The sequence below is a fragment of the Pollicipes pollicipes genome, unplaced genomic scaffold (assembly GCF_011947565.3).
Source record: "Pollicipes pollicipes isolate AB1234 unplaced genomic scaffold, Ppol_2.1 Scaffold_4881;HRSCAF=5763_pilon_pilon_pilon, whole genome shotgun sequence".
Classification (NCBI taxonomy): domain Eukaryota; kingdom Metazoa; phylum Arthropoda; class Thecostraca; order Pollicipedomorpha; family Pollicipedidae; genus Pollicipes; species Pollicipes pollicipes.
The window spans coordinates 39536505-39562013 of NW_023596576.1; the positions used below are offsets into that span (position 1 = coordinate 39536505).

At 50.5% G+C, this 25509-nt stretch overlaps 2 protein-coding genes across 2 annotated transcripts in view; both read right to left on the reverse strand.

Annotated features, from left to right (window-relative positions):
- LOC119100362 (larval cuticle protein III/IV) overlaps positions 1–15960 on the reverse strand; it is a 17833-nt gene extending 1873 nt beyond the window's left edge. Inside the window, exons 1-2 of the mRNA XM_037223464.1 lie at positions 15874–15960; positions 5263–5723 (exon numbers count right to left, since the gene is read on the reverse strand). Coding sequence (XP_037079359.1) covers positions 5263–5723; positions 15874–15960 — 548 coding nt within the window. The remainder of the gene's footprint in view (positions 1–5262; positions 5724–15873) is intronic.
- A 5115-nt stretch (positions 15961–21075) lies between these two features.
- The window catches only part of LOC119100364 (proteoglycan 4), a gene marked incomplete at its 3' end in the record, with an annotated part of 8215 nt that continues 3781 nt past the window's right edge, over positions 21076–25509 (reverse strand). Inside the window, exon 5 of the mRNA XM_037223465.1 lies at positions 21076–21135. Coding sequence (XP_037079360.1) covers positions 21076–21135 — 60 coding nt within the window. The remainder of the gene's footprint in view (positions 21136–25509) is intronic.

A 25509-nucleotide genomic window follows, 5' to 3' on the forward strand; every position in this document is an offset into this window, starting at 1 on the left:
CACATACGTCAAATTGCTAACGCATGTTATAAGGACACAAAGACATAAAGACGTCTGACTAACAAAGAGCTACAAGAGCTCATCGAATTTGGCCTTACCTCAAGTTCTGCACTCATCTCCGAAATTGATCAAACCACCTGATCTGCATTAAGTTAGCTGTAAATGAGATCTTTCTACCTGCAGAGCGTTTCGGAAAGATTTTTAAATGTTGCCAGAGAGGGACTTCCAACAACTGCGTTTGACAGCACATTCCAATGATTCACTACTCTTTGACTCATATGCCTCTTCATACTTGTCCCTTTTGCTAAATCAAGCTAGTTTCCTGTAAGTCTCGGGCAAGTCTGTAAGTCTCAAATTTGCAGTGTTCCATGTAGATCTCCTTGTCTAGCCCCTTCATGGCATTGAACGTCTCTACCAGATTCTCTCTAAGTCTGTATTTCGATATTTCACGGCATTTTACGATATTTCACTGCATGCAACCCCCAAGCTCTAAGCCTATCCTCATATTCTAGACCGCCAATCCCATGTTTTATCTTATTTCTTTTTCACTCTGCTCTTTCCAGCCTATCCATATAATTTTTGGAAACATGGGGACCAGGCTGGTATACATTACTCAAGGTGTAGTCTGACAGAAGCTAAGTGCAAGTTTTTGACAACGTTTCTACTCTTGTAACGGACATTTCTGTTGATAAGTCCCAGCATCCAAAGTGCCATGCTCCTAGCAGCCCCACATTGTTTATCAGCCTTGAAGTTCCTGGAAATGATAGCCCTGAATTCCCTTCTTCTTCGATCTGGTCTAACTCTCGGCCTATCTGAATTTATACCTGATGGCCTCACTGCCGAAACTACCAAAATACATCACTTTTTACTAGTCATGATTAAATGACATCTACCGCGGATAAGCCTAATTTGCTAGTTCTTCGACGTAAGTTGTATTTGTTTCACCCTATCGGTATTTTTCGAAACCCCTTCTAATGGAATAACGTCAGCAAGCTTTAGCGCCTTATTCTTTAATGTTATCTCAGTGCTATTACAATACAATAAAGAACACAGGGCCCAGCACCGACCCCTGTGGAACCCCACTTTTTACTAGCTCCCAGGAAGATCTTGTGCCGTTGAGCACCTGCACCATTGCACCTTGTTCCCTGCCTCCCAGCCAATACCTTACCCATTTAAGAATGTTTGACTCAGTGCCATACAATTTTAAACGATAAAGCCAACGCTGATAGGAACCTTATGAAACGCCTTATTAAAAGCAAGGTAAACAATGTCTAAGCCATTGCCTTCATCTATCTGACGAAAAACATGCTCCATGAGCTCTAGAATATTTGTCAAACAGAAAGAAAACCATGTTTACGACTTTTCATCAAATGGTGCTTATCTGTGGCTGAAGGCTAGCCCTAAAAAAATCCCCTGAGATATTGCATAATGGTAACGTTAGACTGACAAACCTGTTATTGCTGACACTCGTTTTGGTCCGCTTCTTAATATCGATACTCCATTGACATCGTGTCAGTTCTCGGGTACTTGTGGGAAACTCTATGACCTCTTAAATAAAACATAAGAGGGACAAGCCAAAATACTAGTTTATTCATTAGCATTCCACCATGTATCTGGTCAGGTCCAGTTGCCTCACTGACCCTGAATTCCTTTGAGCTACCCCTTACCATAACCTCGGCCACTTTTAAATTCGAAAAGATTGTTCTGAGCCAGATTTTGCCAACAGTGGATCTCTTAGATGTGAGTTTGTAATAACAGAAAATGTATTTATCTCGCACAGTTGTGTGATATTACTAGCAAGCGTGTGATAACCGCATTAAAGACGTTTTTATTGAAACCCTGATGACAATTATGCTTTGTTGCTACTGAATTGGCACTGGTTGCTGTTTTATATCGGTTAAATTGAATTCCAAGTCAGCTGAAAGAGCATATAAAACGCCATCCGAGCTCTCTTGGTAGTTGTATGAATCTGGACGTAGCGTATAAATGTGAATGTTTCGTTTGAGATTCCGTATGTGAACATGAAATATACAGTAAAATAGCAAGCGAAGGATCGCGCCTCAGCCCATGGCTTCCGCATTATAAGGCCATGTTATGGAATACATCTACACGATGCTCACTGCAGAAGGTTCAATAAAAAAACGTCGTCAGTCCGTCCTATTGATTTCCCTAATCGCCTGCATATCTTATTGGAGTTGCTTCCGTTTGTGTGCTTGCTAAAACACGTTGTTACCTTTTGAGAAAAATCATGGCCCTTGATCCGCTGATGAAAAGGCATGTAGTTGAGTAACGTGTTTATTTGTATCATTTTTACGGTACATAGATTTTTCGACGATTTTATATCACTGGTTGTTCAAAGACATATATATATTTACGACCAATGTTACGCTTAGCGGCTCGGTTTTATCCTGGAGCGTTTTGTTATTTGCACAGCCATCACCCCCCCCCCCCCCCTCCCACACACTCTTCCGTAGACCAGCCTGGCTCCTAATGCAGCCAGTACCGCGTACGACAGGTCAGCGATACCTCCAAAGCTCGCGTCGCCTTTCTAACGACAGAGAATGATCAGATGACTAGGTCATCTGTACCCGTCCGTACCCGTACCCATCTGTACTGGCAGCACCCGTACCGCTGGCCGGGTGCTGCCAGAGTGACTTATAACAGGTCGCATCTACAGCTGAACAGTCAGTGAACAGCGGTCGGGTTTTGTGCGAAGTTATTTGGGGCGTGAGAACGTAGCGGCCATGGTCAGAGCCCTTGGGAGGTTTGCCATTGACTGTTGGCACGCCAGAACTACGGAAGCAGTGACGGGTCTGAGCCTGCTGTCTTTGTTTTTGTGGCATGCTGAAGACAATGGCAGTCTCGTCATAGGGCACCCGCGACGATTGGCTTGTTAATGGTTGTAACTGGTTTGATATCGATGGTGTGCATTTTGTCGTACAGATAAGAGCGACAGCCATTATCATCGGTTACGTGCAGCAAATTGGGATCATGATCGCTCTTGCTTACTCGGTCTGTTGGAATTGAATTCGCCATTAGAGCGGTAGCCACTATCATCGGCTGCACGCAACAGACTGGGTCCATGGCCGCTCCTGCTGAGTCAGTCTGTTGGAATGGAACTCACAATTCAGTCATCTGCTCCAGCCTGAGGCGATTAGTGGTAGCCTGGCGCCCAGCGCCCGGGGCTATTCTGCAACATCGTATCCTTCTGACGCACTTGTCTCGTTAGCCGGCCGGAGGCGGGCCGTTAACGGCCGGGTCCAGCCCCAGCGGTGAAAGGCGGAGCCCCAGCGGCGCCGGCAGCGGCGCTGCTCGGTTTCCCAACTGTCGGGGGCCCGCGACCGCCCCAGCCCGGCGGCCCCTGTCCACCGCGCCGCCGCCCCCGCCCCGCCCGCCGCCGAGCGCCGCGCGCAGACAGCGGCGGCGCGCGCGGACCGGGCCGCCGCGCCGAGATGATCCAGATCCATCCTGATGGCGCGGCGTCCCGCGACCTTGGCGCCCCGCGGCGGAGCCGACCGAAAGTAAAAGTGGCCGGACGGCGTGCCCGCGCGCGCACCTGGCCGCCGCCGTCGGCGCCGCCAATTACTAATTACCTCATCTGGAGTATCTGGGTCGGCGCGGTCGTTGACGGCACCGCCAGCTGGTCCTCCGCGGCGAGGCTCCTTTGATGGGCATTTTGACTCCGTCGTGGTACTCACAATGGAGGGGGGGGGGGGGGGGGGGGCGCATTACACATAGAGTGTGAGGTCGACATGTCCTGTGCTGATGTCATTTTCGCTTGAAAATGACTGTAAACTCATTTTTTATTGGGAAAGATTCTGCTAATTGAATAATATATCAGCTTCGCGCGGCGAGTCAAAAGATCGGGAAAGCAAAGTATCGCATTGCGCAATGCAGAAGCAGGTATGGTAGTGATTGCAAGGAAATGGAGTTTATAGGGGAAGGGCGCAGCTGGAGGCGGCGGCGTCAAGGATGCTTGGTGCAAGAGTATCCTCCGGCTCGGGCATTCGTAATAACCTTCTGGGGGTCCTTAGCTGGTCAGTGTGATACGCTTTAATAGGTCTTTCATAATGATATGCAGGGCCCAGCCTGATATTGCATGCTGGGGTACGACAGGGGTCATCCACTGGCAAAGCCAGGATTTCACCCAGCAGTGGATCAAACCGGGTCATTGCCCCTTGAGCCGAGGTCGCAGTCCCTTTCGGTTCACGTTACAGTCCCTTTCAGCCAGGGTTGGCTTCATTCCTATAGCTTTTTGGATTGGGAGGGCTCTTGAACGCTCGCAATCATATTTGTATGCATTGCAGTTGTTATGTATGTTAAACGCCTATGGGCACCGCGAACCGCTTGAGAGGAATGGGAGCGTCGCGGTTCTCGGAGTGCCCGCAATGTCAAGGAGTGGAGCCATGACCCAAAATGTCGCTGGAATCGGCTCACGCTTGGCATGCAGTTTGCATCTCGTGCAGCTCTCACCGCATTCAAATGTTTAAATTCTCACCACATTCTCACCGCAGCTAATGTCTAGAGCGTTTATTGCGCTCTGCAGCATCAATATCCGACAAACACAAGTGATGCAAAAAATCGCAGGGAGTCGCTCCATAGGAAATCTAAAAAACGATGCGTTTCATCAGCATAACACGGTATTCTTGGAGATGAGCGAAGTGTTAAGCGCATAGACTCCTTGTCATTTGTCGCCTGACATGGCGCCATGGGACAAGGCACGCAGTTGATTCATCATGGGACAAGGCACGCAGTTGATTCGTCATGGGACAAGGTGCACAGTTGAGGCATAGTGAATAAATAGTTGCCAGGGAGAGGCCGGGAAGTGGCTGGCAGTCTAGCCGTTAAGCGGCACTGGCTGGAAGCCGTTGACCACTCCGCGCGCGTCGAAGCCCTGGACGGGTCGGAAGAAGCGCTGGGCACCAGCCACCGGCTGGGCAGCGGCAGCCGGCTGCTGCGGCGCCAGCTGGCGCGCCTGCTGCACAAACTGCTGCTGCTGCGGCGTCAGCTGGCGCGCCTGCTGCACAAACTGCTGCTGCTGCGGCGCGAACTGCTGCGGCGCGAACTGCTGCGGTGCGAACTGCTGCGGCACGAACTGCTGCTGGGGAACGGCCTGCTGGCGCTGCTGCGGTGCGAACTGCCGCTGCTGGGGCAAGCAGCTGCGGCGCGGCACCCTGGAAGCGCGTGGTGCTGGCGGGCAGGGCGGCGGGCCGGGCGGCGGGGGCGGGCGCAGGCGCCGCCGGACGGGGCGCCGCGGGACGGGGCGCGGCGCCGCGCGCGGCCGGCCGCTGCAGCCCGGTCGGGATCGGGTCAACGAAGCCGTCCTCGTCCAGGTCCTCGCTGTAGCCGTCGAGCGCGACGTCAATGTCGCCGACGAAGGTGCCGGGCGCCACCTGGCTGGTAGAGGCCTGAGGCAGGCCCGGTGGCGGCTGCGGGATCAGGCTCGAGCTCGGGCTGAAGCCGGCAGCCTTGTTCGCGTTGTACTCGAACACCTGCTGCTGGCCGTTGGCGTCGACGTAGCCGTACTTGCCCGTCACCTCGCCGTTCACGTCGCGCGTCTCGAGCTTGAACGAGCCGTCAGCCGCCTCGAAGCCGTACGTGTAGGAGCCGTCGTCGTTGACGCGGTTGACCTGCTTCAGGATCGGCACCGGGGTGGTGGTGGTGGTGGGACGGTCCGTCACCTGCGCCACGGCCGCGCCAGCCAGCGCGCACAGCAACAGAGCCTGCAACGGACGCCACTCAGCTCAGCTCCCTCGCCAAACAGGACATTGGCGGACGGTGACCGCTGCGACGTCAAGACACGTACGAGGGACTCAGATGAGCTTGCTCCTTGAGCTGGACATCGATGTTAGAATGAGAAAGTGGGCATCTAAAGGGTAGGCTTTCAACAAAGCAACTGATTCCTATCCCCAGCTCCCCTCTGGTTCGGGGTTCAAATATAATTGATCAAGTGGGGCGCATTACAGCGACGTTATATACGGACACGCTACTCTGGACGAGCACTCTGTCACCGAATCACGCCTTAAAAATGTCAGAGTGGTAAGAATTTACTCATAGGAACTGGAAATGGACAAACACAGGCGGCTAAATTGACTAAATCACCGGCATAACCACCTGCACACACACACATAATGGATTATATGCAAATATAAACAAAAGCCGGGAGATTAGAAGAAACCGAACAAAACTGAAGGGCTGGTTGACTACCACACAGCGCTTTGATGCTGATACTCATGGTAAGTGAAGCGATGTTTCTCCACTACAATGGTCTAGTGGCACTGACACTTACAGCTCTCATCCTGATGGTGCTGCCCCACGAGAGTAGGAAACGGGAATGAATGCACGCTCCTCTGGGCGGATCGGTTTTATAGTTTGGTCAGGTAACCTTGCGCCGTCAATATAAATGCCTGCGCTCAAGGTCAATGGCTCAGCTAAGATCGGGAGGTTGGGCGGTGCGGCTGACCCCGACGTGTCAGGATAAGGCTCGTTCATCCCAGGACGCCTCGGGCGACCCAGCAGATGTGTTTGCCTCTGCCCCGCGCCAGTCCCGTGACCCCTGACCGGTCTGCCGACCCGGCGGAGCGCCGCGCCTCGCACCACCGGCGTGCGCGTCACGGATGTCACACTCGACGGCGCACGACCTCCGCCAGCAACACTTCCGCGGTGGCGGTGGGTGCCACGCCTGCCCGCCGGCTGGGGAAGGGCCTCGCCGGAGGCGGACGCGCTAGCTCCTACGAGGACAAGGGCCCGCCGGACGAGCTGCTGACCCAGATAGGCTGCCAGGGCGGGGCCGGTTTGCATGGAGATGAGCACGGGATGGTCAAGGATTGAAAGGATCGTTAAAGGGGTCACCAATTGGAAGGTCAGATGCAACAGAGTGCAAAGCCTCGCGGCGAATCAGATTAAAAGACTGAGGACTGCTGCAGGAATGGTATCATGCTTATGCACATCGCGCAGCACGTAAGACCTGTGCTGCACACAGCCGAAAGCGGATTGTAGCAAGCGCTTGGATGGATCGTGTGAATTAAGTGCACTTTAAACGTCGTGCAGCTTTCGCACACTATTGACGCTTTTGGCACGTCTTTGATTTGCTGTAACACGCAAAAATAAACTGACAATCGCACACAGCTAACGCAGTTCAACGATTTCATCACAACCATTCACTGCAATGTTATCGAACCACATAAAAAACGGAAAGTAGCTTCTGGACCAGTTTTGAACTAGTTGCGAGATATGTGCCGCAATAGTTGCTTCAAGCGTTCGATGAACAGCCCCGAAAAAGATCGATTTGCAAGTCAAGGTATAGTGTCTGTGTGTGATTTCCGCACGATGTTTTCGTCATGCACTAAACATGTGAATATAGAATACACTGAACATGTGAATACAGAATAACTTCAGTTACACCCAGGATGTGTGCAGTTTGCCATCGCATCAGTTGAGTCATCAACCACATTATCAATGTTGCAAGCCTCCCAAGGAGCGAAAATAGAATCATAACTTCAATTCCCGCAACTGGGGGGGCTACAACAGGACGCTTTGCTTATTCACCAATTAGTGCGAATGTGCACATTAATGCAATGTGCACAAAGGCAAGGGGTGATAGCATGACCACCTGTGTTCTTAAGCGAATAGTTAGGTCGTACTAAATTGTGCCTACTGACCTGCTGACCTGCTAGCCTTGGGCATACACAGAATCAAATCACGTTCTTGCAATCTCCACGGAGCTTCTGACATTCGAAGAGTAATGCTGCTTTAGGTTCTCGCTTGGACCCGTTCATCCCCAAGAGGTAACATGGAGTCATATAAGGTTATCCCATGATATGTCATGGCTTTGCTCTTTGGTGGTCTTCAACCCTTGTACATGATCATGCTGGTGTGGGTCAAGGCATGGGCTAGAAAGTAGCTATCTTGCAAAACCAGCTTTGAGAAGTTCGTTTCTCTTGCTCCAAGCGTAGCACAGTTGACCTGATTCGCGTTTTTAAGTTGGAGTCACATTCTGATAAATGATCACCCCTGTGTCGAAGGCGTCCTGTGATCCTCTTTTTCCTGCTTTGTTACGACAAAAAACATTTGCTTTTAAGTGGCTACGTCTGTTGCGCGGAAACGATGCCTGAAGCGCCCCTTGTAGCGTAACATCATATTTTGGTAACGCAGCGGCTGAAACGACCCAGAGCGTTGTTCAAAAGTCAGCGCGCCAAAAGTGGTGTACTTTCAGGGGGGGGGGGGGGGGAGCCCATCTTATTGACTTGAGTCTCATCATGCTCGTCTGAGCCCCCCCCCCCCACGCGTAGGTACCGTAACACATCGCAAACAATGTCATCCTCATTGTATATCAGTGTTATCACTATCACATCGGTTACACATGGGAAATTATTCTTTAGCATCAAAAGCAGTTTTGGAATTCATAAAATACTTTGCATTCCAATTTCTACAGTTGCGACGCAAATCAAAGTGGAAAAAATCGGAGGAGAAATCGGGGTCTGGGGGCTAGACTGGCTATATCGGCTTGGCCGTCCTCTAACCCCAGCCAATTTTAAAAAGTGACAGCCCTATTTGAAAGGCTGGCTTGGGTTCCTTTTAAATATTCATCGATGCAAACGTTGCACGATGGCAGATGAAAGGACGGATATTCACCTGCCCGGATTCCAGAAAGCTGACACGATAAATCTGTCGAAGATTTATATGTCTATCAGCCACCTGAAGTCTGACTCAAAAATGGCGCGGTCTGTTCTCACCATCTCAAAGCTCAAAGGTAAGTAGTGCCAGACTGGCAAGTACGTTTACAGCGTTCATATCATGACTGGAGAAGATGCCAGATTTGTGACCGGAGCGTGCCCCATTAGGTTTCGAGAGACCCTTCGGACCCCTCGGGACCTACGATGATGGGCCCAAAAGGCCGGGTACTCCAATTCCAGCCATAGGGCTCTGCCTGTTGATCAGGGGCCCCCTGAGTCAAGAACGGCCCCTATGTCGGTCAGGCACCACCAGTAGCGCACAGTCATCTCCGTGTCGGCCTGGGCCTGAGGACCCATTCCCGAAGCAGGGACAAAGCGGGAGCCAGCGATTTGTATTGGTTGGGGCCGCACAGTGCCTTAAGTCTGTCAGGGCTGCACAGAGCATAACAGGGGGCCTGTGTTGACAAGAGGTCTCGAGTCGGCCAGAGGCAGTGTTCCAGGAGTCCCGAAAAGCCTGGAGAACCCGCTGGTACCGACGATCCAGGGCCCGATTGGAGTGCTTAAGGGCACGGCGGGGTGGTCGGGGTCTTATTTAGGGGCCCCGGCCTGCGGGAACAGGCCCTGTGCAAAAAAAACGCACTGACCAGATCGGGGACCACCTGATTCGATATGGACTTATGTGGGTCGATCAGGAACCACAAGTATCGTACAGTCGGCTCCGTGCCGGGAAGGGCCTGAGGCCCTCCTCCCATTACCTACAAAGCCGGGACGGGCAATTTGCACTGGTCGGGGCCCCTGTATCTGCCAGGCGTCCACAGTACCTTACAGAGGCTTTTGTGTTCCCGGGGGCCCCCGAGCCGACCGAAGGCAGTGCTCAATGGTTTCCGAAGAGGGGCGCGGGCGGCTCATCGGAGCTAACAATCAAGGGTTCGGTCGGATGACATAAGGGCCCGGAGGAAAAGGTATGGGCCACATGGGGAGCCACAACCCGTGGACTCGTGGCCCGAAATGTCAGTCAGAAGTCCCGTTGTAGAGCCTAAGGACCCCTGAGAAAATGCAGGGGTCTTAGCCAGCCAGAGGCCACGAACACCGAACAGCTGTCTATCTGTCAGTCTGAACTTTGGAGGCCCGTTTCCTAAGTAGAAGCAAGGCCAGGGCCATGATTTACAGTGGACTGGGTCACTGAAACAACGGCTGGGGGCCCTGTGTCGGTCAGGGGCCCACAGTGTCTAACATAGAGTCATATGTCGGCTAGCGGCCCGGAGTCAGTCACGGGATTGTTTGAGGAGGTCTGAAGATGGTTCCAATGGCCCTAGGGACCAAATATCAATGGCCCCATTGGAGGGCTCATTGTCTTCTTGATTGGAGGTGACGGGCCCCAACGACTGGCCGTAGATCGCATTAAAGATGCCCTCCTGCCCGTAAAGCCGTGACCTCAAATGTCGGTTAGAGGGTTTCTTGCATTGATTGGGAACCCCTGGTACAGTATGGGCCTCTATTTCTGCCAGAGGCCGCCAACACTGAACATCGGCTACGCGTTGGTCTGGGCCCTTGGCGCCACTTTCCAGGCACAAGCAAGACCGAGCCCGCAATTTCCACTAGTTGGGATCACTGAAACCATAATGGTATCGGTCAGGGGCCACAACGTCTAACAGGGGTCCTGTGGCGGCAAGCAGCCCAAAGTGGGTCGGGCCCTCTCGGAACATTCGCTCACCAGGGTCGGGGACGAATGACGGGACCCCGAATGACAAAGGGCCGCCTGCGCTGGTCGTGGCTCTCTGACAAGAAAAGGAAGCGTAAAACCTTATACAGTGTTAAAATTGAGACAATGGAAGAGTCCTGTGCCATTCAAGGCCCTAAGTACCGAACGGTGGGCCCTCCAGCCAATTGCAGCATGGTCCCTTTAAGCCAAACTGGAGTATGAAAACTTGCCAATATATGCCAACTATATGCCAACTTTTGAACCACCTGCGGCGATCAGGGATGCTGTTGCCTCAGTAAGGGTTCCTGCGTCGATCCGGGGTCAACTGCGCGGGTCAGAGTGCCTCCCACGTCAGGGAGCAGCCCAATTTGATATAATGCACCCCTCTAAGGGCCTCCGGATCGACCAGGGGATCTCGTCCTGTGGTGTCAGAATGGCAGCGGGTGAGACGGAATGGCCCTTCAGCCCTTTGACTGGGAGCAATATGTGCCCCTAGTGTTCTGCTCGAGGAAAAACCTTGCCGGAAAAATATGAGGGGCCTCATTAGTAGTGAAAAGAGTGGATCGAAATGAGCTTAGCAAAGCCATACCATTGTCACCTGAGAGCGTTCATTATTTTGCAAAAACGATTGGCGAAAAAACACATCAAAAGGTTTGAGTGTGCACGCCCCAAATCCCGGGAGCAAGGACAGCTGTAGTCGGGGGTTCAGTTTCCGTAAAACTGAACGGCGTTCGTCATTGCAAGTAACACCAGACAGCGGGCGCCGTGCGCACGAGAACGACCATCGTGAAGTAATGGTTCCGAAGGTCGTTCAACAACAGTTCGTTCCTTTCGAAAATTAGACTGGGCGTATCTTTTCTGCCTCGTGGTTTTCCTCTAGACAAAGAAACAATCATAAAAGCGCGGAAAATCTAAATCTTCTTTTACTCTTCCAGTTCCACCACCAGACTCCGGGACCACTTCGCGGTGCTGTAAAGACCAATCCGTTCTCATCATCAATCTAAAAATCGCACCAGTGCAATAGACACAAAACATTACACGATATGCAGTCATCATAAATACATTACTACTTGCACTTTTAAATGATGATCCAGATGATCCAGATCCAGCACTTTTAAATAATGACAATTACTTATTTCGAGCCAACAACCAGGTGCTCATTGCTAGTGCAGCTGTTTGCAGCGAAACATAGTCATTAATTTCTGTGCGGGTGTGACCACTGAGCTGGTGGACAGTCGAGGGTGCAACGGCGTTGCAGCGCTCGCTCCGGACGGGATCAAGGCAGGGGCGGCGTAGGCGCAAAGGATTTGAGTTATGGGAGAGGACAGGATTTTCCATGGGGTCTCGTGGACGAATGAAGGCTCCCCACAGGGGACCCCATGGGCAGCGTCATATTCAAGAGGGCGGGAGACATCAGTTTCACGTGATCCCTTACCATATTGTTGCGTCAACCTTCATGCAGATAGATGTTGACCATTAAAAAATAGAATAGAGGCGGTTATTTGATACAATTATTCAGGCCTTTTAATCCAGCTAATGACCCCTTGTCCAGCACAGGTGACCTGTTCCAGAAAAAAACTGTCTCGTGCATAAAGGCTCGTGCGAGATCCTTACAATCGAGAACGGGGCGTTCGAATCTAGCAAAGAGCCTCATTATACCAAAACAAGGCATCCAGATCCAGGACTGAGCTTATCTGATGCATGGACCTCCTGTTTTAGAATAGGGGCCACCAAGTTGATAACGGGTCTTACGGCCAGCAAAAGTGTCTCCTTAACACCGAATAGGACCTTCTGACCAGGGACATAGCCAGAGCCTAGGTATGGCGAGGAGAACAGGGTTGAAGGAAGGGCCTGATATTCAAATTTTGCCCTCCAAGCCCCGAAGACAACGAATATGGCCCACTGGATTTCGAGGGAGCCTGCTTTTTTTCTTGCATGTTCATTTTACCTTTATTAGATGGAACAAAAATCAGATGGTACCGGAGGATGGAATTCTATACGTATTTTGAGGTTAATACACTGGATGAAGCGGCCTTAAACAGCTGCATTTTACAAAATGCCAGCGCTATGCATCGCACAATGGTTCAGTGGGCTCCATCTGAAGCAACAGAACCCAAGAGCCTTGTCATATTTTTGCCTGGCCTCTGCAGAGATATTGAAAGATCTGAGAAAGATGACAACGAGAGATACATATATAGTGTAGATAAATGTGAGGCCAATAATTTGTACTAACTTGCCCAACCCATCTTCGCCTGCGAATGTTCTATCTTCAATTACGCAGGATAGTTCCGATCAGATGTGCCCGCTTGTCAAAGAAACAAATCCCGAGGCCTAGTGATGAAAAACTCCTTAGGTCACGTGGCGTCGTCCACAGCGGCTAACACGAACCGGCAGGCGACGGACGGACGAAGATGATTACGTGTCCGAAAGAAGCACCTTTGTAAATTTCATGACATGAATCCATACGTTTAAAAGCAGTCTTTGAGCTTATTTCACCTATTTAATTTTGGTGCTGGAATCTGGTAGTTTGAAAAAGTCAAAGTTCACCTTTATTTCATATATTTACGTACACACGATATCTATTTTTGTGTTGCTGTAGCTGGTAATCTGTTCAGAGGACGCCTTCAAAGTTACAATGATGAAATGTACGCCCCAGCCTAGTCTTTGAGCGGTGCGAATCGACTCAGAGAAATTTTCTTAATTTTGCGCGGGCGCCCGCCACCTGACGCCCCTTTTATTCTAATTATCTTCTGTTAATTATATGATTATGATAATTATGATGATCATAATTATCTTCTGCGGCTAGCGGTGTCCGGTTTTACTGAAACTGCAGCCACCGTCACTGTTATTATTGCTCCTAAAGCTGCTAGCGCACAGGCTCAAGCCCGTTTTACGTAATCTGCTTCAATATACGTTTCTGCAAGAAATATGGACGCTCTCAGACGAACGTGGGTAGATGCTAGGGAGCACATTATCGTGTACGGCTGAGGACTGACGGGCCTTCCGTCCCAGCGCAGGGTGTCTACCGGCTACCGACTGCTACTCCAGCGACATGGAGGCGAGTCCCTGGTCGACCCGGAGATCCTTAAAGGGATGCATCATGTCTTGGTCCTCGCGGGGGGTCCTCTGACCCGGGCAGTTGACCCTGTGTCGCCACAGAATCCTTCACCGACAGAACAACGACCATTATCTCCGGAGGTAGTCCAATAATTGGCACAAATGCCCCAGTTCGGCGTAACGGGCCGTTGGTGGAAATCGAGTAGACAGATCCCGTTTGGGGCCCGTACTGGGGCCCTGTCTGACACAGGGCCCTCTCATGGTCTCGTTGTGGACTCGCATCATAAGTCCTCATATCTTATTTTATTTTCAGATGGTCATGACGAACGCAAGGGACCCTCTGACATTTGGCGTGCCGTCATTGTCCCTGTTCAGCGAATGTTCCCCTGGCCAACTCGGGGCTGATTGGCGACACAGGACGCCCTTTTAAGTGCTTAGGTGTCCTACCGGCATAGTGGCCTCCCATTGTTACAGGGGTCCCGACCACTGGGGAGCGCGGACCCTGTCCTGTCCCTGCTTTGGAAGTGGGACCCCAGGGCTCAGACCGGCACAGAGCCGACTGTTCAACACTGGTGCTCCCTGACCGGCATTGAGGAACCCTTGATACCAACTCCGGCCAGGCCTTGGGGTCCTCAAATTGGACCCTTCATCGTGGGTTCCGAGCGGCTCTTCGGGCCCCTCGGGACCTTAGGAGGCATGTGCTCCCTGTGTCCCTCCTGTCTGCGCCACTGTTTTCGATCTAAGTATGAATTACCAGATGTGGTCTCAAAAACGCTTCTGCGTGCAAAATACTATCTCCTGAGTTCGACCTGGTGTTTTGTAGTTCAGTAATGGCTCTCCTTGATCTGTATTTTGGCTGTTTATGCCGAGGTGGAAAACCTTCAGTTTTCAGCAAATGGGGCCTCCCAAAATTTTGAATGGGCAAAACACATTCTTGACACCCTGCCTGCAGACGGGGGGGGGGGGGAACTGCTGCGTCTCCTCCCTTCCCTCCCCCCCCCCCCACACACACTTCCTCCCCCTGCTACTCCGCCCTCGGATCAGTGTGACGCACACCAAAATAATGACCGCGCCCTCTCCCGGCAGTAAGCTAGAGCCACTCTGAACGCCGGTGAGACCTGATGGCAGTGGCAGCTCCTCTTCGGCACCGCTTGTCGGCCGCGAGGGCGCGCGGTGGCTGACCTGAGGGCGGACTGCGCCCATTCGGAGATGCAACACAAGCGTCTGCAGACTGACTATCCCGCGCTAAGGCTTGTGACATGCACCGATCGCGCCTGGAGTTTGTGACCTTAAAAACCCGACTGTGATAGTGGTAAGACGAATCTTGGTGGACATAAACACGCATCCGGGTGGCCGGTTGGATACCCTGGCTTGGGTAGGGGGTTAATTTGATCCCACACTGAGAACTACGCTCAAGAACTGAGAAAGCTGTTGACATCAAATTTACAGGGTGTGTTGACCTGTACGTGGACTCATTAGTTAAAAATTTGAGCTTCCTAGGTCATTACCTCCGGGGAAAATGAGGTTAAACAAAGTCCAGCTCTCAGCTGGTCTCCAAAGTGTTCCTAGGAACTAGATGCCTGTTCTAAGCGGAATTTCGTGCGCTGATTTAAGATCATTGATCTTGTTTGACTTTAAGAAGGTCGTAGTGACCAAATCATGCAACCCTGCTTTGAATTTTACATATGAATAAGCGGCAAAGATTGCGCTAAGGAGTATGTTCCTAAAGCAACATGTTAACCTGTGTCATATTGGTTCAGTTATTTATTCTGACCTTGAAAAAGTCCATGGAAGATGTACAACGCGGTTCCCATTATCAATAGACTCGAAATGAGCACCAGAAACTATCCTATACAGTAAGCCCTAGAGTAATAAAGCAGGTTGATCTTGACCTTGGTCTGGCCTTCACACCTCACCCCAGGTCAATGGATCTGATCATTCAATTGTTGTGTTGCCTGCGAACGTATCTCAGAGATGTACGGCTTCGTTTAACACTCCCTTATTGTATCAGATTGAGCGATTCCTAGAAACTGACTTCGCTAAATCCATGGCCTGACTTTGGCCTGCCTTAGTTCAGTGCCTTACAAGGTACATCTAAATTTATGATACCAAATGATTCGCTATTCAATTGTCTACAGCCATGCAAAATTTGGAGCGGCTGGGCCGCGCCTTTTGAAAACTAATCCGGAAATTTCTGGGGAGAGGAGGCGAACTGAACCCTATCCGGGCGCGTGTTAATCGCTGCTGCAGCGTGCCATCTCCAGAACATATTCATCAGAACATTCTTCATCTGTTCCATCTGAGTGCTCACTTTTATCTGTTTATGATTGCAGCCTAGCCATGTGCCGGGGCACCTGGCTCTCTAATTGCAATCTGAATTGGTTTTGCAAATGCCAATTTCTGTACCCGCTTATAACGGCGCTGGGTTGTGTTTCTCACCGGCCCCACCAGACGCTCCTCCTCGGCATGCGAGCACAAGGCGTCGTTGAGCGGCTGCAGCCACCTGTCGCGGTGCTCTTGCTTCATCCGGTTGACGCATTCTGTCACCCAATTAAAAACACCCATTCCACGCGCGGAATAAACAGTTACACGACACCAGACCAGACGCCGACACCACAACAACACGTACTTCTCTTCCACCGCTGAACGGAAGTGGCATGCAACACGTAAAGCTGCGATGATGGCGGGATGGCGACAGATCCATCCGTTGCCTTAGCAACTGCTTTCGCAATCCGTATGTTTCCGTTCATAGTCGTCTCTTGACCGGTTCAAGTTTATGTTCCCTCTGTCTTGTTGTTCAGCGTTGCTAATGGTATACCTCGATTTGCAAACACGCTGCATGTAGAAGAATGAGTTATGGTTAATGAATGATTGATGAGGATTGAATGACTGATAATGAATGACCTGATTTAGAAGAAATATAACTAAACAATAGTTGAAAATCCGAAAGCACTTGAAATCCTGAAATTCAATTATCGAGCGTGCTGCTGCCACAATGATGACTGCCATCTATACCGCACCCCTCGCGGGCATCTCGGAAGTTGCATGTACTCCCAACTTTACAATGGCCAAAGTTCACACAAGCTTGCTATGGTATGAGATAATCGGGGCTGTAACTCTCGTCGTTTACGTGCGGCAGCCTGGCAAAAGTTGACGGATGGGACATGCGTACACACGAATGCTTCGTTTTCTGTTGCACGAAAGATAACAGTGTAACGCTGTTTCTATGAACGGCGCATTTTGTTTAGCTAGCAGCCAGGTTAGTATCTTTTTTTCGTTTTGAAGACAGTCGGTTAGCGTAGTATTGCGGATCGTGTGCACCACTTGAATGCGCACGGGGCACCCCACGCCCCCGAATCCCCAAGTGCACCGCATCCTTAATTTACGACTTGCGCCGAGTGTTTCAAATGTCAAACTCGGGCTGTTAAGCTGGCGTCTGCTACAAACACTGGCGCGTATCCGACAGACCTCCACCCAGCGGCATTTGCCCGTACCGCGTCGCCCTCCGTATGGAACTGTTGTCCGCGGCGCCCGTCCACGCTCCATCAGGAAGCCCATTCCTAAATATTTTGAATGAATAACTCATTGACTGTAGCTGATTTCATCTCTGGTTAGGCGTGTATTCCCGCGCGGAGTGTGTTGCTATTGTCCGATTAGGCGCAGAACAACCGCCACGTTGATGCGTTCTTAATGGAATAAATGAAATGAACTAAATGAGATGATGTCTCTTTTGCCAGCTCTGCCCTCCTGCCTCGCTTTCAGACCTAGCGGCTTACATTGGAAAGCATTTCAGGTGCGTTCAAATATCCAAATCGTTTGTGCAGTATGGGGCGGTCAGATAAATTGCAGCAGACTGAAGCGCCCAGGGAAGGCCAGTCAAAAGAAGCCAGGTGATGTTGAACTTTAACAGAAGTGAATTAAGTGTCGTGACACGTGTATTCAAATATTTTTCTAGCCTTAGGCCTACAGCAGAAATGTTTTGTAGGTATCATGAATGTATCTGGTTATTTTGGATAGAATAGTGTTGTGGGTTGTAGGCCATCAAAGTCTATGTCGGGATACTGGTCTTTTATCAATCATAAATGTGGAGGGAGGGAAGATATTTACTTGGAACATGCTAGGCTTGTGACAATGTCAACGGTGATGATAGCGAACAATGAAATAACAATGGTCTCCATTGTATAGAAACCGAATTATTAAGAAATTTTGGTTCGCTTTTTCAAGAAGTATTTATCAGCTGATCGCATCACGGACGTCGGGCTACCTGTTATCACTGTAGAATATCCTCGTCTTCCAATGAATCCAGGCAGCTTTTCAGCTCTTAGAAGCAGCAAATGACACAAAATCGTAATTACGCTGTGCTCTTGTTGATCGCTTAAATAGAGAGTCGGAATGAATCGGCTGGATGCATGCATACTATGTTTGTTTGATGATTTGCATGTTTGAGAGTCAACCATCCACAAGATGTTATAATGATGTCATGCACAAGTCATTTGCGCAATTCTTTGTCAGCCAGTCATTTAGCCATGTGCAAGGCAATTGTTGCCTCGACATGTAGGCATATGTGTTTCCGTCTTTCATCAAATTCAAGTCATTTGTCGACCATCGTCGTCACTGGGGTCTTACGACGCACTCAGCTGCTGAGGCTATATGGCGTTACCGGCCTCTCACGCTGGCAAGAAGGACGGACACCACGAGGAATCGAACCCCGTATCTCTGGTTTCCCAGATGCGCAGTGGTTAGCATGTCATTCACCGACAAATTTATCCGTCTGCCATTCAGTCAGTTACACAACACGGCATCACAGCCGACCACCATCAGACGTCACGTGAGGTTAACCTACATCCAACGTGATTTGTTACGGCCATTGCCCGCAATGACAGGTGAATCAGGAGAACGGAAGAATTAGATCCAGTGGGGTAACCTGACTGCTCTGGCATGCCCTTGACCCTGCACGGCATTACCCCGGCATACCCTCACATGACCTAAATTTTCACTTTCGGCCTTTCTGGCTCGGCTGTCTCTGAAACGCAAGAACGTGCTGTTTAAATTGGTGTTAGACATGAATATTTTTAATGATAATGAGCACGACGAAATCAGAGACACATGTTGGTGATTTTGAAGCCACTTTTCGTGACATGTGACGTGATCGATCACGTGTCGAATGTTGACGTGACTCACGTGGCACAGCGGTTTCTGAGTGGGATTTACCAGCTACATTGATTTCCATTGAAATTGCCTCCATCTGACTTATCTATCGCAGTTCAATAACCAATTACTGCGTATTCAACTGCCCTTGCCGAGTCATATCCGACAAGTGACGGAACAGCCAGTTTTCAGGAAAACACAACAAAAGCGAGCGCAAGAGTGAATTCAAGCTTCATCTGGCGGCTCTATATAGCACCAACGTACTTGACAACAGTTCGAGCATGTAAATGCACGGGATTCAGGATTGTGTTGAGTGGCGTGACGTGCAAGATGCACGATAGGCTGTGGTGAAAAAGTTTATGCGATCTGCAAATGCTTTTTAGCTTGTAATATGGACTTCCCCACGGTCAAATGTGTTCAAAGGAGTTAAATGTTCAATACTGGAAGCGCACTCAGCGGCAACGTGATGTAGGGACAGGCCCCGGCCTTCTCACATCACTTCGAAAGCCTTCCACGTATTTCCGAAATGTCCTGGGCGCTGCAAAATCAGCATGGTGGCAATCTGCAGTACAATCCAACCCAAACCGTCTGTATCTACGGCTGACGGGCAGCTTTGCATTCGTGTGATACATGTGCCAGAGTGTCACGATGGTGACACCGTTCGTACGAAGATGGGACTGCAAAGGTGAGCGGTGAACAACAACGAGCAGTGGGGAATTAGAAAATGTGATAAATAGCTCCAGGTTGTTCTTGCATCCCATTTGTGTTCTCTCTCTTCCTCTTCCTCGCCTCCTCCTCTACTCTTCATCTCTCTATCTCGAGGATACGCTCGCTCGAGTAGCGCTCTCTCTATCTCTCTTATCTCTATCTCTCTATCCCCCTCTCTCTCTCATCGCTCTCCTCTTCTCCTTCTCTCCTCTACCTACTCTCTTCCTCTCGCTCTCTCTGCTCTCTCTCTCTCTCTCTATCTCTGTCCCCTCTCTCCCCTCAAGCCTCTCTCAAGTTCTCTCAGCCCGTGCGCGACTGGCCACGGCAGTACTATGCATGCCCTCCGCCAGTGATCCCGCTTTGCTCGGGCCCTACGTGCTAAATTGCTAAATAGATCCTTCATTCGCGGGCCTTTCCGACCTCTTGGAAGATTGCTTCAATCATGCCTTTGCACAAGTCTGAACCACCTATGAAGTTACCGACAGTTTTACTCATCTCCATATCACTGACCCTTGCAAAGATTAGTGAAAAGATTGTATGTCATAGGCGGTTTTTCAGCTCCCCTTTCTGAGGACGTGCTGAGCAGACCACGACCCAGCAGAATGTTCTGGCTGCGCCCTTGACCTGTTCACCTAATTGCCGATCAGTTTTCAGTCCACCCAGGTACGCTACCGACATCATCCTACGTATGTCCCTACGTCGACCACTGTTTGTGGATCGCTCACGGCATCGATAATGCCTGCTAGGTGGTGATGCCTGGTTGCCAGGATACGGACCTGTTCTCAGCCTGAGCTCTTCAGCTGCTTTTCATAAGTTTATGAATTTATGTTTCTCATTATAACGAATGGGTGGCGAAATACTTGCAACATTACAACTTTTCAGAGACATGTCTTCTGATCAAATAAGCGCATTTAAGTACTCGAAAAATATTATGTGACGATGCTTCAAGATGCGCTGTGTCTTGGCGAAATCTTCACGTGCGTATGATCAGCATCTGTAAAGCGGTGAATTCAGTGGCTGCAACGTCACAGGTTCGTCAAACAGAGCCGAGTTCTGGAACCTCCAGTTGTTGATACTACGGTTCGCTTGGTCCGCGGCCTTGCTTGGAAGAGTTGCATAAATGTGTTTTTAGTAAACATTTGCGAGTTGACACTGAATAGAATGGTAGCACGCCTCGCTCCTACTGGCTGGACCTTCAGTTGGCCGCGGCGAGTTGTGTGCCAGAATGTCAGGAAAGCATGTTTCCCCACTCTGGGCTCGCTGCCTCTAGCACATGATTGGGATTCCCTGAAGGCCCGTCCTTCATTCGCGACTCCACCTCGTCGGGAAGTCCATGGCTCCGAATCACAGTCATCAAAGCAGCAAAATACAAAGCCAGACCTTGGCAGCCTATGCAACCCGGGCACCATCAGCTCGCGTGATGGTGATAAAAGCACCAACCCCTCAGAGTTGCCCGCATCCGCCTAGTGCTGACAGCGGTCTCCGCGTTTCGCTGTTGACACACACACTCACACAGGAAGTCCTCCGATTAAGAGCTGTTTTCCTATTATGAAGTCAGTCACGGGACGGTGTCACGTTAACGACAGACGCCAAACTAGATGGCAAGAGCCTTGGCTTTGAGAACACGCCACAACATATGCGTTAACGCATCTAGTTCGTATCATTAATGTTAGGTCAGTGGTTTGACCCTAAGGATTGCGCTTTTCGTCGTTGCATCAAGCTGCAGAGTATCAAACCTAAACGTAACTCTCTCTCTCTCTCTCTCTCTCTCTCTCTCTCCTCTCTCTCCTCTCTCTCTCTCTCTCTCTCTCTCTCTCTCTCTCTCTCTCTCTCCTCCTCTCTCTCTCTCTCTCTCTCTCTCTCTCCTCTCTCTATCTCTCTCTCTCTCTCTCTCTCTCTCTCTCTCTCTCTCTCTCTCTCTCTCTCTCTCTCTCTTTCCCTCTCTCTCTCTCTCTCTCTCTCTCTTTCTCGTCCTTCCACCCCTCCCACTCGTCCCCTCTTTTGCCCTCACCGCCCTCGCCCTTGCCATTTAGGCTCTTATTGTGCCTAAATCGAGCACTTATTTGGGTTACCTTTAGCGTGCCAAGTGAAATGGCAATGAACCCCGGCCTCGTTACGGTCACTTTCTGTGTGGGATGCTGTGTATGCAACAGAGCGGAAATGATTGCGTGGTGATAAATACGCTTTCCAGAAAGCGACCTGTGCCAACCGTGAGCGAAGCACTCCACGTTGCTGATCCGCCACTGCTGCGTGCGCCGCGCCCCCTACCCGGTCCACGCTCGCCCCAGCAGCGTCCCTGCGGCTGCCGTCGGCCGCGAGCGCGCCGGACAACGCATGTTCCTGCGGCAAGGTCAGCGCCGACGACATGCCGCCCCGCCGCCGTACCGGCTACGGCGCGGCGGTGAGTTTCACTTTTGAGACAAACAAGCACCGGCCACGGTGGTGCTCGCCAGTCATGCCCTCGGGCGAGGCCGGTGCGGGTAATTGGACGGACAACGCCCTTCCCTCCCCTCGGGGCAGACGTGCTCGATGGACGGATGACGTTGTGCGTGACCTCGCGTTCGATGGCCACACTGACTCCTAGACCTCCCACTTGTCGGTGATGATGATTTTGGCGTCATGACACGCCGACCGCACTGGCTGTATGACACCCGAAATGAACTTCCCCAGACCCCCCCCCCCCACACTTAATTTGAGGACAGCTTGCTCCAACTGGCTGACGGTGCTTGGCACGCATCGTGACATGTCGGATGCAGGTATGACACGCCCGGTGGAAAAGGCTCCGTTTAGTGTGACGGTCAAAAGAAAAGGTAAACAATGTCACTCGGATTAATGTCATGTTATTTGCTTTCTTCTGGGCACACTGACACGTAGCTATGTTGTATTTTGATAAGTATATAGGAATTTGCTAATTTAGCAATGCCGTCCGCCGCCCGTTCCGGTCAATCCCCATGCACCGTTCCTAGAAAGCCGTCACTGATCAGAAACATGCCATGATAGAGACACATTTTGGTACCAAACCATTGGCAACAAATTCCTGAGAGGCTACCAGAATTTGGGTACAATTGTATGAAATATTGGAGAGATATCATTCGGAAAACCTCGGGGGACAGGTCGGAAGCATACCGATCCCCAACCTGTGGGGGCGAGTGTTTAAGAGAGGCCACTTTCTGCTGACGAAGAATGTGGTGAACTTATTGTGATAAATCCTTAGAAATCTATGTTGGTCATGCAAAAAAAAAATTCATTCAGGGAGGGCTAAAATCCATGATGGTTTTAACTTTCTGACGTCTGGGCTATCTGGACATTGCAGTTCGTAACCCAGTACAGAAATGAACGGTTCGTGAATGACTACCACACAACCAACCCATACGTACACAAGCTGAAAGCAGGAGAACGGAACAGATTGAGCAGGAAAATACATCCGAGTTCCTTTAAATACCGCGCTTTCAGGATCAGATGAAGTGTTATGGTCGACTACAAATGAGGGAAACGGGCCAGAACGTCAGATGTTCTACAGATAAGACATGGCCGCCAGTTACAACACCGTTTCCGGCCCACGAGCGGGGCTGACGAGCGGTGCCATCGGCAGAGCAAAAGAAAGGAGGTTCGGCTTCCGACTAGCCCTGAGTGTGACGGAGCTAGTCGCATGCATGGTGATCAGGAAAAGCCATCCTACCTCTTGTGACAAGCGGTGATATGAACCCTCCCCATGAAAAACCAGCACCGGCCAGGAAGTAATGTGGCTGGCTTTGTATGGATTTCAAATTGTTTCGGACTTGTTTTGTACTTTGTACTTTGGTTTGTATTTTGTCGAAGTGCTATGGTATAAAGGCTTACGTAAGTTTTATCTAAAATTTAGACTTCGGTAAGTGTTATTGTGATGGCTGTCAAAACAACATCCCTGTCTGGGTAAAGCGACAGTCCGCGTGCCAGCGTTCATAATGATACCTACAGCCGCGTTTGATTACCACCTGACGCGGCTTATGCGATCCTGACCATACAGAACCAGGGGACATGCCTCGGTCCAGTGCCAACTATGTCAATAGATGGCGCTCAGCGTACATGCCGGGGTACGGATGATCGCGCCGTGGTGATAGCAAGTGTGTTTTCACCCCGGTTTAATGACACTCCCTACAGCAATGCTCCTTACCCGCATGAGCACAGCAGTTAAGTAAACATTGCTAGCAGTGCGGGCCCAGTTAACACAATTATCAAGGACCGTTATCGATTGAGGGTAACAAGGCCGTATGTTGTTCAACGTATCATGGCTTATGATTTACCAATATAACGCAGCTAAATAACCAGGTCAAAATGAAGGCAGCATTCGTGACCAATCGTCCACAGACCTGAGTACGACAGAAATACGCAAGCATAGGGCTCTGGTCGGTGTTAAGGTCTCCGTGTGTTCCGCTGCCATGATCCATTGCATTCTCCAGTAATGCTTAAAACGCGCGTTGGCCCGTGTCCCAACTCAAATCGATGATACACAAATTTGACGGATTATTATGACTCAAGTTGTATTGCCCAATGGTGTGTTCTTGCCCCGACTTTCTTCAGCAGAGCTGCATCAATCGAACCGAGCAACGGCTGTTGAACTGATCGTTTAGAAGCATGTGACGCGTGCAATTACTAATGTCTTATGCATGGCGGCCTTTCACCAGCGATATCCCCGTTGCCAGATGTAGTTATCGGGAAGTGGATCTCATAGCTTTTGCCGTTGCGTTTATTTTATGTTCAGTTATACCCCAGTCTCGAGGCTGCAACACACCTTCACTTTTAGCATGACAGCTTCGTCACCTTGCGGTCATATACCTCACGATGTCCACAGGGACATCGCGAGGTATACGCCTTAGCTCTGGTGACAGTATGTCGAGGCAGAGCGCGCTTTATCTACCGACGCTAGGTCACATCCGGTGTCATAAAGTGAATCTGCCAGTCGAGGCCATCTCCACAGCTGCGAGACAAACCCGTCTGTTTACGGGTCCATTAGTCTGCCCGTCGTCTGCAGGCGGACGCCATGTCTGCCGGCAGGGCGGCGTCTGGCTGGCGGCCAGCGTCGCCGCCGGCAGCCGGGCCGCTCGTCGGGCGTGAGCGGGACACGCCGGGCGGCCGCCGGGCGTGGAGGGACGGCGTGGGACGAGCCCGCCAAGGTCGGCTCATCTATCGCGGCATCAGGTCGGCCTTCGGTGGATGCGGCGCGCCACACCCTAGCTGCGGGTGCGGGTCTCACACGGCGACGGCCGTGCCGCTCGTGACACAACCCACCGCCGCCGGGCGGCTCGGTTATGAGCTGCGGCGGGCCGCATTGGGAAACGCGTCTGCGTGGACATGGGCCGTATTGACACCTTGTGACTTGAAATAGTCGTCTAAATTATGAAGATTCGTCATTGGCGAATAGTTTGGTACGAATAGTAATAAGTATTCTTAAGTACCTGTAACGGACCACCAATCCCTGCAATTCATGGCCATTCAGAGTCTGCAAAATAAAACCAAAACCTTCTGTAAGCAATATGTAACGGATCAGGCCAGAACACCTAAATCTGCTGCACTAACTGTAATTACAAAGGGAGAACACGAGCAGCCATGTGTCTCAAGCATGCAAGAACTCGGCCGTGAAACAAATTTATTTTACGAACCAACCACAACACTGCACAGAATATTTGGTCGCCTGTAGCCACCTGGGGCGGGGGGGGGGGAGGGGGAGGATTATGAGTGCTTCTCTGGTATCTTAGGATCTAGTGTTAGGGGATGGTGAAAGCTTAACGGGAAGCAAGAGTTCCTGTTTGACATTTCCATGTGAATATTGATGCGCCATTGGAAACTTAGTTGGAAACAGACCGCAACATTGGAGACTATAACCCACTTGGAAACAAACCACTACATTGGAAACTACGTTGGATGCAACGTATACGTAGAAACAACGTATAACTACGTTGGAAACTATAAAAAGTATGACAAAAGAGTAAAATGAAAGAAATAGTATGATTTAAAAAACCAAGCGACTTATTTCCCTCTAAGAATATCCACAATGTTAGATGTGTATCATTATTATTGTGAACCCTGACATTATTCAGCGAGTAACTATCCCAACGCCGCGTCAGTACATGTCACATAGATAAACACAAAACACGCAACACATGCGAATGGGGCACAACGCCAGCAATACACCTACGATATTATAAAACATGAGCGACTAATGATACAAGATATGAAGAT